Source organism: Sebastes fasciatus, chromosome 14, assembly GCF_043250625.1.
Source record: "Sebastes fasciatus isolate fSebFas1 chromosome 14, fSebFas1.pri, whole genome shotgun sequence".
Classification (NCBI taxonomy): Eukaryota; Metazoa; Chordata; class Actinopteri; order Perciformes; family Sebastidae; genus Sebastes; species Sebastes fasciatus.
Genome location: NC_133808.1, coordinates 20,088,084 through 20,101,478, shown reverse-complemented (window position 1 = coordinate 20,101,478; position 13,395 = coordinate 20,088,084). Strand labels below are relative to the sequence as shown.

At 37.2% G+C, this 13,395-nt stretch overlaps 1 protein-coding gene across 1 annotated transcript; it reads left to right on the top strand.

Moving 5' to 3' along the window:
* Positions 1-1,238: 1,238 nt before the first annotated feature.
* Positions 1,239-11,986, top strand: LOC141782820 (sorting nexin-4-like). The gene is made up of 14 exons (XM_074659583.1): positions 1,239-1,412; positions 3,159-3,283; positions 4,115-4,256; positions 4,447-4,596; positions 5,397-5,444; positions 5,689-5,744; positions 6,070-6,142; positions 6,494-6,555; positions 7,122-7,187; positions 7,522-7,611; positions 8,287-8,386; positions 8,575-8,720; positions 9,455-9,569; positions 9,730-11,986. The coding sequence occupies exons 1-14, from the start codon at positions 1,305-1,307 to the stop codon at positions 9,775-9,777; spliced, it is 1,329 nt and encodes a 442-aa protein (XP_074515684.1). The 5' UTR covers positions 1,239-1,304; the 3' UTR covers positions 9,778-11,986.
* Positions 11,987-13,395: the final 1,409 nt, after the last annotated feature.

Genomic DNA, 13,395 nt, shown 5'->3' with positions numbered 1-13,395 from the left:
GAAGCTAAAGTAACACTTTATGTGGTCACTTGCAATGTTGGAGCAATTTCAGTACAAAGTCAAGGTCTGATTACTTGCACTCAGTTTATCTTTACCTCTAAACTCAGGGGTCTGCAACCTGCGGCTCTGGAACCACATACGGCTCTTCAGCTCCTCTCCAGTGGCTCCCTGTGGATTTATAAAAATGGAAATGAATAACTGTTTATTGTTTACATTTTCATTTTCATTTATCATTGTTGTAGGTCTATGGTACGACGGAGTGTTAGGGCCACATTGAGGAAAAATAAATCTGAGATTTCAAGAATAAAGTCATAATATTATAAAGTAGTAATTTTACGTGTTATTTTCTTTTTTTCTCGTAAAGTTATGACTTTATCCTCATTATATTACGACTTTTTTTCTCAAAAGTTATGACTTTATCCTCATTATATTACGACTTTTTTTCTCAAAAGTTATGACTTTATTCTCATTATATTACAACTTTTTTTCTCGTAAAGTTATGACTTTATTCTGTAAATCTCAGATTTTTTTCCCTCAATGTGGCCCTAATACTCAGTAGTACATTAGCTCTTTGGCCCTCACTGCAGTAGACTTATATACTATATACTTAGACTATAAGCTGTGTTTCCTTCATCACAATGCTCAAATGTTTTGCGGCTCCAGACAGATTTTATTTATTTTTTTTGCCTGAAATGGCTCTTTTGATAGTAAAGGTTGCTGACCCCTGGCCTAACTGAATTGTTGCATTTGAGATATAATAATGTTTTAAATCAAACCTCAAAACGCACTTTTATTCCTTGGCTTTTGGCTTGGCTCGGCATGAGAGTTGACTATTTTAATCCTTTTTCCTTTCCCATTGGTCTTAACTCTTTTATTATTTTAATGTCCTGTTGGTTTTAAGTTGGTCTTAGTGTTTTATTGTGTTGTTTTTATGTTTTTTAATGTATGATTGTACAGCCCCTTGGTCAACTTTTGTTGTTTTTAAATATGCTTTATAAATAAATTTGGATTGGATTGGATTTTACTCTGGATAATAACATGTTTTCAATAATGTATACATGTTTGTATTTATTATTATTATTATTATTATTATTAATAATAATAATAATAATATGTTATTATTACTCATATTTTATTTGTTGAGACATTTATGATCTAATGGACACTGATAATATAATTTATTTATTTGGATCAATAATTATAGGCTAGTAGTCACTGTCCTCAGTGTGAACCGCGCATGCGCAGAGCAGAGGAAGCAGCCTGCCAGCTCAGCTGACAACAAGCAGCAGCTCGTCTACAACCAGATGATGATGGCAGACTCTGCAAGTATCCAAGAAGAAGAAGAAGTAGTAGCAGTGATTGGAAACACCGACATCACCTCAACAGAATCCGAGAACAACCTCATAAACACGGTCGTGCTTTTTGTTCTTCTCTCTCAAACATTTGTAGGAGTTTAAAGTAGTGTTTACTTCTGAGTGAAAACTTTCCCACAACAGGCCTAACCTAGTTTCAGCCAGCTAGGTTGCTAGGTAGCAAGTCTGCATGCTAAACCCTAAAGTTGAGCTTAGTTTAAATTAGCCATGTTTGTGTCCTGCAAGTCTTGTCTTTAATTGCTTTTGTTTCTAGTGAGAAAGGACAATTTACAAGCACATAAGCAACCACTTGTTTAGTACTTAAAGGTGCTAGTATTGCCCTGTGTTGTCTTGTGACACGTCTGTCATAACAGTGTTGATGTTACAGTAAGTCCCATCACTCTGTGTCCATCTGGTTTCATGCCTGTCAGTCTTTTTTTTATAATACAATACAACTTTGTTGTTCACCAGAGTGGAAAAGTGTCTTTTCTGTAGTCCCTGAGAACTTTTCATCTATTATTCGGATCTCCATTAGTTGTGGCTGAAGTCCAGCTGTTCTTCCTGGAGTCCACTTAAATCACTTTGAAACTGTTTTAGGCTACATTTCAGTTCACAATCACACTACAGTCTTTACCAACAATGATCACAACATCAAAAGCGACAGCAACAAAACACAACAATATATAAGACACAACCCAACAGGACCTATAGGTTCAAGTTAATAGAGGTAAATATGATTCATTAGTGGTTGGACCATAGCATATTATGTCAAAATACAAAAACATACAAAAACAGAACAAGCAACAACTTGTTTTACCATAAGTATTAACTGGACTTTGTATTTTTTTATGATTTGATGTTAGCTAAGTATCAGCAGACAGCTGTTTGCTATTTTCTTGAATGACATGATCTTGAACTACACTTACCCTGCACACACCTGTATGTTCAGCTGATATATATACAGTATATGTTTTGATGCTCCCTCTTATATTTGTCACATAGCTTTAATGTGTAATGTCTAATAATGTGGGATATATAGGGAACATACTGTTTTTAAAGTCACATGCCTTGAAATTCATGGATTTGGTCACATTTAAAACCGCAATAATTATGTTCAAAGCAAGACATAATTCACTTCCGGGCAATGTTCAAACAATGTTTTGTGACAGGGAGGGGGGTTATAATTTAAGAGGAAAATGTAATTTTAAAAAGCATTGTGTACGTAAAACAAAGAATAGTATGTGTATTTCAGTCTGTGGGGTGGATTTGTGGAATGGGTTAGGTGATGGGTTGAAGCGGAGCACAAATATAAATCAATTTAAAAAGCCATACAAAAAATATATTTTTTGGGAGGTATATGGTTGAGGAAGAGTTGTGATAAGGGTTGCGTTAAGGGTTGGTTTATATCTACTTCTTAACTCCGGATGGATATGTGGGTTGTAAATAAACTTGGGATGCTGTTCATATATTTAATTTGGGATGTAAATAAATCTGGGATAGTTTATATATTATATTATATTATATTATATTATATTATCATTCTATAATATATGAGTTAATAGAGGAGAAGTGAGAAAGGGGTAGGGAAATATAAGTTTTACTTCTACCTACTCTTTTTCGGACACTATTACTCTTGTTTTGTTTGTTATTATTTTGTATCTGTTTTTATTTATTTTTATGTTCGAAATAATGTCATTCATTCATTCATTCATTCATTCATTCATTCATTCATTCAATGTTATACTTTCCCTTTCATCGACTGCCTTTTTTCTCATGCTCACACATTATTTGTTCTTGTCTGTGTAGATGGTGGAAAGAGGGACAGCTCTGTTGAGAAAAATGGAGATAAACGTGTCGGAGGCAGAGAAGAGAACAGGAAAGAACACGGTTAACATGCAGGAAACCTACACAGTCTACCTCATAGAAACACGGTAGGTCGTAACTTAGATTGTCTGGTTGTCTGCTGCCATTTAATGGCCTTTTCTACTTTGTGCAATACATGCACAACTTTCAGTTTCTTCAGCCTGGTTGTGACATTAGTGTTACAGCATATGCAAAACAACTTGGTGATGCAGAGAAAAAAAACAGCAGTTACAAGATGAGTAGAGTGGGACTGCTTACACCAACATTTCATCAATATTTAAAGCACACAGAGCATATTTGCTTTATCTTGCACAATGTTATTTCGTAGTGTCCTTAGAGTAATTAAGTCAAATACTTCCTCGAAGGGGATGCACTTTGGCAACCTCTAACAGGGCTGTGAATCTCTGGGTATCTTATTATTTGATTGGACTTTAATGCTCCTGGGGCTTTGATTTGATTACTAAAAGAGAAATTAGCCTTTTGTGCTTATTTAAGCCGGTTAAACGAAACAAGATCAAGGAGCAGAATTGCTTGCACTGATTACTTCATTACTTTGTCAGACCCCCTACTCTTCCAAAAATAATTTGTCCTCATTACTTGACTATTTAGCTGGCACTTAGGGAGCTCTCAGGATTCCAATTAAGAAACTTTGTCCATAGGTGCTGAATCGTTTAATCGCTATGCCTCCGACATGATTATTTCCCCTCACCCCCTACTCAAGAAAAGGCCGCTGGCAAAGTCAAAGTTAGATGTGAAATGTTGCTCATTCTGTGTCTCAAGTTGCTTTGATCAAGAACAGTCGCTGAAATGTCCTACCACTCCTATCACTATCTATCTTCTACCACTTCTATGATGACACCTCATAACAATACTATTTATTCCCATTCCTCTGTCTGCAGACCAGCTGAAACTGTTCCAGAGGGAGGTACGCTTGCCACACCTGACACTTTGTGGAGACGCTACAGCGAGTTCGAGTTGCTCAGAACATTCCTCCTGGTCACCTACCCCTACATCATCATCCCTCCACTACCGGAGAAAAGGGTGAGTGACACATACTGTAGGTGGAAGGAGACTTTTGATGATAGAATTACTTCATCTGTAGTTAGTTAATGACATTTATTTACTCTTTGTTTCATAGTCTGTTTCTTCCTGTTAGTAGATGGTATACACCATTGTCTTTTGAGGTGGTATTCACACTTCTATTTTACTCCCTGGATTGTGCCTCTTGCAGGCAGAGTTTGTGTGGCACAAGCTGTCAGCAGACAACCTCGACCCAGACTTTGTTGAGCGACGGAGAGTCGGTCTGGAAAACTTCCTGCTGCGTGTTGCATCGCATCCTGTCCTTTCCAATGACAAGATCTTCTTCCTCTTTCTGACAGAGGTTAGCACTTACTCATTATGTTCCACATAATGTTCCATTGAATTTTTCTGCCTTACATATGCAAACATGCACACGCTCAAACTGATTTCAAACTGACAATAGCATTGTGGCAAAACAATGCACGAGGCTGCGCTGGTGGGAGGATACAGACAAAGAAGAAGAAGAAGAAGAAGAAGAAGTATGAAAGGGCAGTTCCAGTCAGAAGCAATGTCACGCTGCAGTGGAAAAGATGGAGGCTGAACTTTGTTTTTGTAGGAGCCCTCTGCAATGACACCTCCTGCAGCACCCACACAGTGATCTCATTGACATGAATAAGAAAGCCTTATGTACGCATTTACAGATTTGTCGACACGTTTACAAATCTCAATACATTTGCAAATCTGAAAACAGATTTAGAGATTTTTTTTTTATACATTTAAAAAATGTGATTACGCACACAGATCCTAAATACACATTTGCAGATTCCTGTACAAATTCACAAATCTCAGTACGTATTTAGAGATTCTTTTACACATTTACAAATCTGATTAGGCACACCCGGGTTGAGATACAGTTACACAACTCTCCACACACATTTGCAAATAGTTTTGACAATAATGGCCCCATATACCTTTTAACTGAACTTTTGGTTTTGTATTCCATGTTCTCCCTGTAGCCTGTAGCAACGTACTCAATCCAGCGCAGCCCGTTGTGATGTTTTGTTATAGTGCAATTGTCTGCTGGAAAGCCCCATTTTCACACAGTGTGGTTGATAATCCTGTCTGTCATGTGTCCGTCATCTGTCAATCATCTGTCCATAGGAGAAAGGATGGAGGGAGGCGGTTTTGGAGACCGGTTTCCAAGACAAGGTATACAGTTAGTCGTACTTAATCTCCTTCACACCACACTAGTTGGATAGTACACGTCTAACTGTTTTACAAACATCCATCAAGTTCCTCTGTTGCTGAATTGCTTGACTGAGAATTTTGTTGTGAAATTGTCAGTGTTTCAGTCACTTGATGAGCAAACTGGATCATATCAGAAGCACCTCATGAATTCTCCTGTTTACCAAAATATAACACTGTTAACATATGTAATTCTGTTTCCCACCAGGTTGACTCCAAACTAAAGTCTGTGAGTGCCATGTTAAGAGTCAAGAACCCTGACAAGTAGGTGTAAAACAGACAGAAAAAAAGTGTACTTTTCATTGGTTTGCCTATGAAACATTTTACCAAGATTTATACAAAGCAGGAGATTCAGTCAGATTACTGAATTATTGTGAAATAGCCTCTTAAGAGTTGTTAATGAGTAGACAGACTTCATTAAAAATGAATGATCCCAGTGGCAAAACAGTTAGTAAGAGGTATGATAATAGAGTTATGATAATAGAGTTTTCTCATTAGAAAACCATCTCACATTAGAGCAACACAAAGAAATGCTTAGATATACGGTTAAACACTGTTTGAGTTCTGATCCATGTGTTGTGTTCTCCAGGCGATTCACAGCACTGAAACAGTACAGTGATGAACTGAACACTGTCATCTCTCAGTTACTGAGGGTGCGGGCGGTGAGTTTTGGCATTTGCAAAACACACACACTCCCCTATACCTTTTATTTAACTGTGTGCTTAGGTTTGAACAATGGTTTACATTTTTTTTTGCATACTGTTGTTTAACATGGGCATCCATATTTCACTCACATTTAGTCTGCCAACTCCTGAGAAAAATATCTGGGTCTTTAGCTCGCTAGATTTTTTATTTTCATTATCCATTTTGGCTTGGCCAAGTAGTAAACAGTCAGCTTGTGTGGGCTCCTGTTCTTTGAGCGCTGCCTACATTTATTTATGAACTAGCATTATTCTGGATTTATTTTTCTGATTATCCATAATGTAATAATGATTAATTTGTCTTTATTCTAGAAAGTAGCAGACCGGCTGTATGGAGTTTACAAGGTCCACGGTAACTACGGCAGAGTCTTTAGGTGAGAAAGACCTGTTCTGTTGTTAGTGCATTTCTACATAAATAAAATTATAGTTTTGGCCTAAAAGAGGGCATTCATTTAAACGAAATAAAGCAACAACAAGCCCTATGTTCAAATTAAAACACAGTTGGTGCATATACTGTATCCAGATACCTTTGATCTACACAGTTGCTTATAGAAACATGTAAGCCACATCATATTTTACATCAGATTGAATTTCATAATTTCTTTTCCCCCTGTATCTGTAAAGATTTTGTATTTTTTGGCATAAAGAAACGGAGGTACACTTCTTCTACATGTAGTGTACATACTGATGAATTCAGTATTAAAGGCGGCCGCAGGGTAATTCCTTCATTCATGGAGATGCCATGTTTCGTCTTCACCATTTTCTTTTGTTTCTGTATTATTTTGACCTATGTGTGAGATGCTCAGCTCAAGATTTTTGAAGCTTCGAGAGGAATTTTGTAAATAAAATAAAAATAATGACGTATACATTCATGAGCAGATGGTAGCACACAAAGCACTTCAATTCAAGTTAAGTACGCCTGAATTTGTTGTGTCTCCAGTGAGTGGAGTGCTATTGAAAAAGAGATGGGAGACGGACTACAGAGTGCCGGCCACCACATGGACACGTAAGTAGACTATAGATGCACCTTCAGCTAGTGTACTCTCTCATAGACTCAAACTGTAGCTTACACTTAAATGTGTTTAATAAAGCAGTAATAGACTTAAACACATTTTCACACATAATGCTTTTCTTTTTTATTGGTTCACTTCAATTCAATTTTAATTCAGTTTATTTTTATATAGTGTCAAATCACATCATAGAGCAGCTCTAGACCGTACTCTATATTTTAGAGACCCAACAAGAGATCCCCCCCCATGAGCATGCATTGTTATGCGACAGTGGCAAGGAAAAACTCCCCTTGAGTGTGTAGAAACCTTATGAATGTGACTTGTGTACAGGTACGCTGCATCAATAGATGACATTCTGGAGGAAGAAGAGCACTATGCAGACCAACTGAAAGAATACCTTTTCTACACTGACGCTGTCAGGTAAGTGTTTAGAGAGACATCTATACCGGGCCAAACAAGAAGCTGTCAACGTATTACCAGTTAATTTATGCTCTCATCGGTATTAACAGACGATCAGAATAGATTAGCCCACTTCATTACCATTTGGTTTGAAGAAATATCCCCATATGTGTTGAAGTGGAATTGACGTTAAAGCATCACATGTCTCCAGATGGACTACACAGTCCTGAACATTGTAAAAACCAGACTCCAATGAGCGGAGTTGAACAGAGTCACAGTAAACAACAGTGAAATAATGTTTCATGCATGCGTACTTTCACTCTTTTCTGAGGCGGGTTTTAGAGCTGCCTGTTACAAAAGTACAACACTCGCTTGTTGTGCTTCCGTCTCATGCTGCCATTCTTCTATATCTTTCTATTCAAAACAAGACGGCATGCAGCAGCGTCAATGCAAATGCTTTATAGCATATGTAAACCATCTTTCAACAGAGCACACAATGCAGACCTGCAGGTGTCAACAAGCACTGATGTTTTCTTGTTATGATATCTCTAGTATTTGTGGTAATGCAAGCATCATTTCTCTTTGATTGTTTGTAATATTAGTATCAGGGTGCAACAATACAATAGGACTACATATTTTTCAACTTTTAAAAAAATGTTTCAATTTGTGTGTGTGTGTGTGTATTTGTGAATTAAGGTCAGTGTGTAGGAAACATGATTTGATCCAGTATGAGCTGGAGATGGTAGCTCAGGACCTCGTCACAAAGAAACAACAGAAAGAAGAGCTGGTTACCGGGGTAACGCATTAACACTCACACACTCGCTTTATTATCTTTCACTTTCTCCAAGTCAATTGTCTAAATTGTGCATGAATATGCATATAAATTAACAGAAATAGGTGTGTATTAATAAACATTTTTGTGATCTGATTTGATAAAAACATCAGTGAATCAATTAATTTGTTTGTGTGTGTTTGTGTGTGCAGACAGTACGCGTCTTTTCTCTGAAGGGGATGACCAGCAAACTGTTCGGCCAAGAGAGCCAGGAGCAGAGGGACAGCAGGTTGGCAGCCCTGGAGCAGAGCATCCAGGACGGAGATAGAACACTCACGGAGAAGAACACAGAGTGCCAGTAAGCTCAACACCAATGAATCAATCCTCCACCACCTTCCTCTAATTTGTCTGTCTTTTAAATGTATTCCACTCTTTGTCTGGAAATACAGTATATCCTCTGTCTGATTACTTTTTCCAAGCAAAAAGTGGTGGATGGAGTTACTCTCTTAAAGTCTGAATCATAGGTCAGGTAGCCAACAGTCAAAATCAGGTATTAATTATGAATAAAAAGACATCAGGCTACAATAATCTCAGAGTAGCTATTTTTATTTTTATTTTTTTCAATTACTAATATTTTTATTTGTATTTATTTTTTTGTTTTATCTTTTTCATTTTTTCCATTTCCTTTCTTTTTCTATTACTATTAAGGTATATTATAGATATTTTCTCTGTATTGTTGTCTATAATTTTAAATGACTTTATCCATAATTTAGAATAGATCTTATCTTCTGTGGTCCGCTGTGGTTTTCTGTTTGTTTGTTTTTGTGTGAGCAGATGGTGGGTTGTGACACGGGTGGGCGTTGTTGAGAAAAACAATAATCCTTTCCCAGTTATTGTTTTATTCATCATTTACAATCAACAAAAACACATTTGAATTAAAATAAATATTACTATAGTAATTTTGAAAACAGAAAACTACCACATTGTTTGTTCTTCCTCCTTTACCATGACTTCTATTTCTCCCCCACCTCTACTCTTCCACTCTAAATGACTGACAACAGCATGTGTTTTTGTTTGTGATTGTGTCTTCAGAGAGTTTGTGCGAACAGCCTGGGAAGACATCGAACGCTTCAAGGAACAGAAGGACAGAGATTTGCGCGAAGCACTAATCAGCTATGCCATTATGCAGATCAGCATGTGTAAGAAGGTATGGGGTCTCTTTCCTACAGTGTGTTTGTTCTTTGTATACTTGCCTGCTTAAAAAATGTCAGGCGTTCAGTGGTTCTGCTCTCCATCTGTTTTTCTTAAAGATTGTCTTGTTTTTGCTCTCTTTCCACTCTTGTTCTGTCACTCCATCACTGTCTCAGGGAATCCAGGTGTGGTCCAACGCCAAGGAGTGTTTCAACAAAATGTGAGCCACTTTCCAGCCAATCACTCTCTTGCACCAAAACAATAGTCAGAGTGGGACCATCAGACAGTTGTTGAACTGCAGTCTTATGGAGATGGACCATGGGAGCTCAAAAACTGCCCTCACTTTGTTTGCTATGCTGAATGATTCTCTGTCTCTTTCTCTATCTCTCTCTCTCTCTCTCTCTCTCTCACACACACATTTATTTAGAACAAGCTTCCAAGTCAGAGTCATTTAGTGGATCCCAGCCTTTTAAATCAAAGTGTCTTAACAGAACCATTCTCATGACATTCTGCTGATGTAACTTTCATTCTGCAGATGATCCACATGTTTCAGTACTTTGTTGCACAGCTGACAGCATGTCCAAGAGGAAAATCCTGCACTAATAATGCATGATAGTTGCACTTTGGGAACGGCTGTGCAGTGTATTTCGGTTGTTACACTTCTCTCGACTTATCTCTCACCCTGAAAATAAGGAATATTTAGTCATGAGAAGCTGCACAGGTTCATTTGACTATTTTAAGAGTGACCTGCCTTAGAGAAGTTGAAACAAACTGTATTTTGTGCCTTTCCATGTTTTACTTTTAGAGACTATGCTCTCTCTGATGACAATATTTTAAAAGGAAACAGAGTAGGAAAAAAATAGTACAGCATTGAGCTTGTTTGGTTTAATTTTGACACATGAATGATCACTTCACTATAGGATTTAACTTTTACTTTGATATTTCAATCCAATATCATAGTGTGTAATGGATTTGCCTTTCCACCAGAGGATAGCATGTCAGTGTCACGTTTTGCCTCGCTGAGGCGTGAATATTACATGCATGTATGAAGGTGCTGTACCAGCAGGGGGCAACAAAACCACTTAGTTAGGTTTAGGAAAAAAACTCATGGTTGGGTTTAATATAAGTACGGAAAACACACATCACAAACGTCACTAACGTAGCTTACAAAATTAAAAAACACCGGACTAATGGTTGAAAGTCCTGTGTTTGTGAAGAACGGCATTCTTATTACACGCTTTTGCCTCGCACATTACCGTGTCATTCATACGCCTTTTCGTGCGACCGGGCTGGATAATTAGCCACCTATGCTAAAGTCTGCAAAAATTCCAATTGTCTTTCTGCAAGAGCATCTATAAAACTAGTCCCAGGCTTCCTAAACGTAGCAGAACTGTGCAGTGAAATAAAAGGGGAGACGTTAGGGAATCAATCTGAGAATTGTTGCCAGGAATTATTTCCAGAAGAATACTTCTACCACTACTGCTTCTTCTCAGCCTCAAATAGTAGAACCTTTTGAAAGTCTAGTTGATACAAATCTGATTGTAAAGGCAAGGGAACATGGACCACGCTTTAGGAAGTCACTACACATTCACTTCCTTTTCTTCTTCTTCTTCTTCTTCCTGAAATAATTTCATACACTTCACGCTGAAGTCAATCTTTATGCTGTTATTGATCGATAGCCGACCAAAGTGCTTATGACCAAGTAGTCTGTATAGTACAGATCACAGGAGAGGGGTTGAGGAACTTGGGGTAGTTTTGGTAATTGATGGATTGTATTTGTTTTGTGCCAAAAGCAAAGAGCCATGAGTAACATACAGTCAAGAACGCCTCATGGCGTTTTGGTTACAGTACATCTCCTTGAACTCCTTAATGGAGGCTGTTTTTTTTACACCCCTACAAACTACCATATCTACCAAGTGCAACCATAAGTGTTATTAAAATCAGCAAAACTTTTCTTTGCTGTCAAGCTTTATAGCCTTAATACGTTCATTGGTTTTGTACAATAGGGTAGTTTGACCCTCTCTGCACACTGTCAATGTGCCTCACCCCTTTTTCTGATGTTAAGTTACTGCACCAAATAATAGACATGAGCTCCAAGCGTGCCTCAGGTCAATGTTTATGGAAAAGACTGACCAAATAGTTGGAAAACGTTAACTACAGATATGTTGGATCCTCAAATTCTGGCTCAATACATATGATATACATGCACAATACATGTTGCTTCCTTAATGATGTCCTTCTGAGGAGGAAAGATTGTTGTAAAAGTTGTGCAGAGATTACTTTCCTTTCAGAATAAACAATCAGTTTACTGAAATAATTCCAAATTGAGGCTTTATGTATGTTTTTATAATAAACGTGTTCAATGAGAGGTTGTTTTTATGTGGATGTAATCATTGTGCTAAGACACTAATAAACATATTTCCTTTTTTTAAACTATTTTCTTTGCATTTTTATAACAAATGATATATAATGAGTCGAAGGCGATACTGAAAGCTATAAGACGATATGTGACGCGGCTGGTTTCACACCATGTTTACAGATTACTGAGCCAGGATATTTGAACTTGGTCACATGGCATTTCATTCGTCCTTGTGGCTAAAAGATAAAAGAAACTTGTCTTTTAATGAGCACAATCTAAAGGTCAGATTTGTAGGTCATCTGTGTCAAAATAACACACAGCCTCGCCCCTATGCAGGGCTTTTTTTTGTTTGTTTCCATGACCCCTGTTGTGATGGTGCATGAGTCAGATGGACGTGTGTTTACACTTGTGACGTTGCATTGATGCCTGTCTCGTCCCACCATGCATGAATTATCAAATCACACAGGAATAGTTATTTGTTAAGAAAACAAAAAAACAGTAGTAATATACTGCTTCCATAGTAGATACATACATTAACTGTTTAATATCTATACTTTTCTTAAACTACATGCATAATTCTTAAGTATGAATAATGAGGTAATGGGGAAAAACACATATTTTTTTAATTTATGGTGTTATTGGGGAGGAAAAATGAGTCCTTTAATTTACAGTTTGGCCTTCGCCAAGGTATTTTATTATCAGCCATTGGAGAGAAAAAATTATTAAAAACTCTTGAATGAGGAATTCAATACAACTTAGTTAAATGTGCTTTGTTTGTTATTAAAGGATTTAACAGATGCACCCCTCCCTTCAACATGTACAATATGAAAAACAGCTGAGATATAGGCCTAAAGATAATGAGGAAAACTAAGGAAATTCGCCCTATGGTGTTTTAAATGCAATTATCTCAACTTGTCAAAAGTTCCTTTTATATATTTGCACACTGCAGTTCTGCAGGACTACACAAAGCCAGGACCTTCTAATGCCTATTGGGATTTGAACGCCTCATATGGAAACTATTGGTTGGAGGAGTGAACTATAGGAAATGATGAATGAATGTCGCCACCTGCTGATCAATACCAGTAGTAGGATTTCAATTTGGCACAGAGGAGATTTAACGAAGTGGTAATGACAAGGAGAGGAGAGGAGCCTGAGGAAACGAAAGCAACATGCTCTCTCTTTTAGTTTTCAGATCCACCTACTGGCTGAGCTGCTTTGCAATGATCTCATGTGTGGTTGTCTCAAATCGAAACCTAACATTAATTCAACATTAAAAGCAGACCAAAACCTTAACATTTAGAAAAACCTGTAATTCAGTGTTCTCTTCAGAAACCTGATATTTTAATAAATCCAAGTAAATGATAGGACTTATGAGACTGTAAGAAAAGTAACAGACTACCTAAATCATATGGAAATGTTTTATTTATAAGCCTAGAAATGCTGATAGGGGAGATCATTTCTATAACAAAAATTAAAAAAGTCT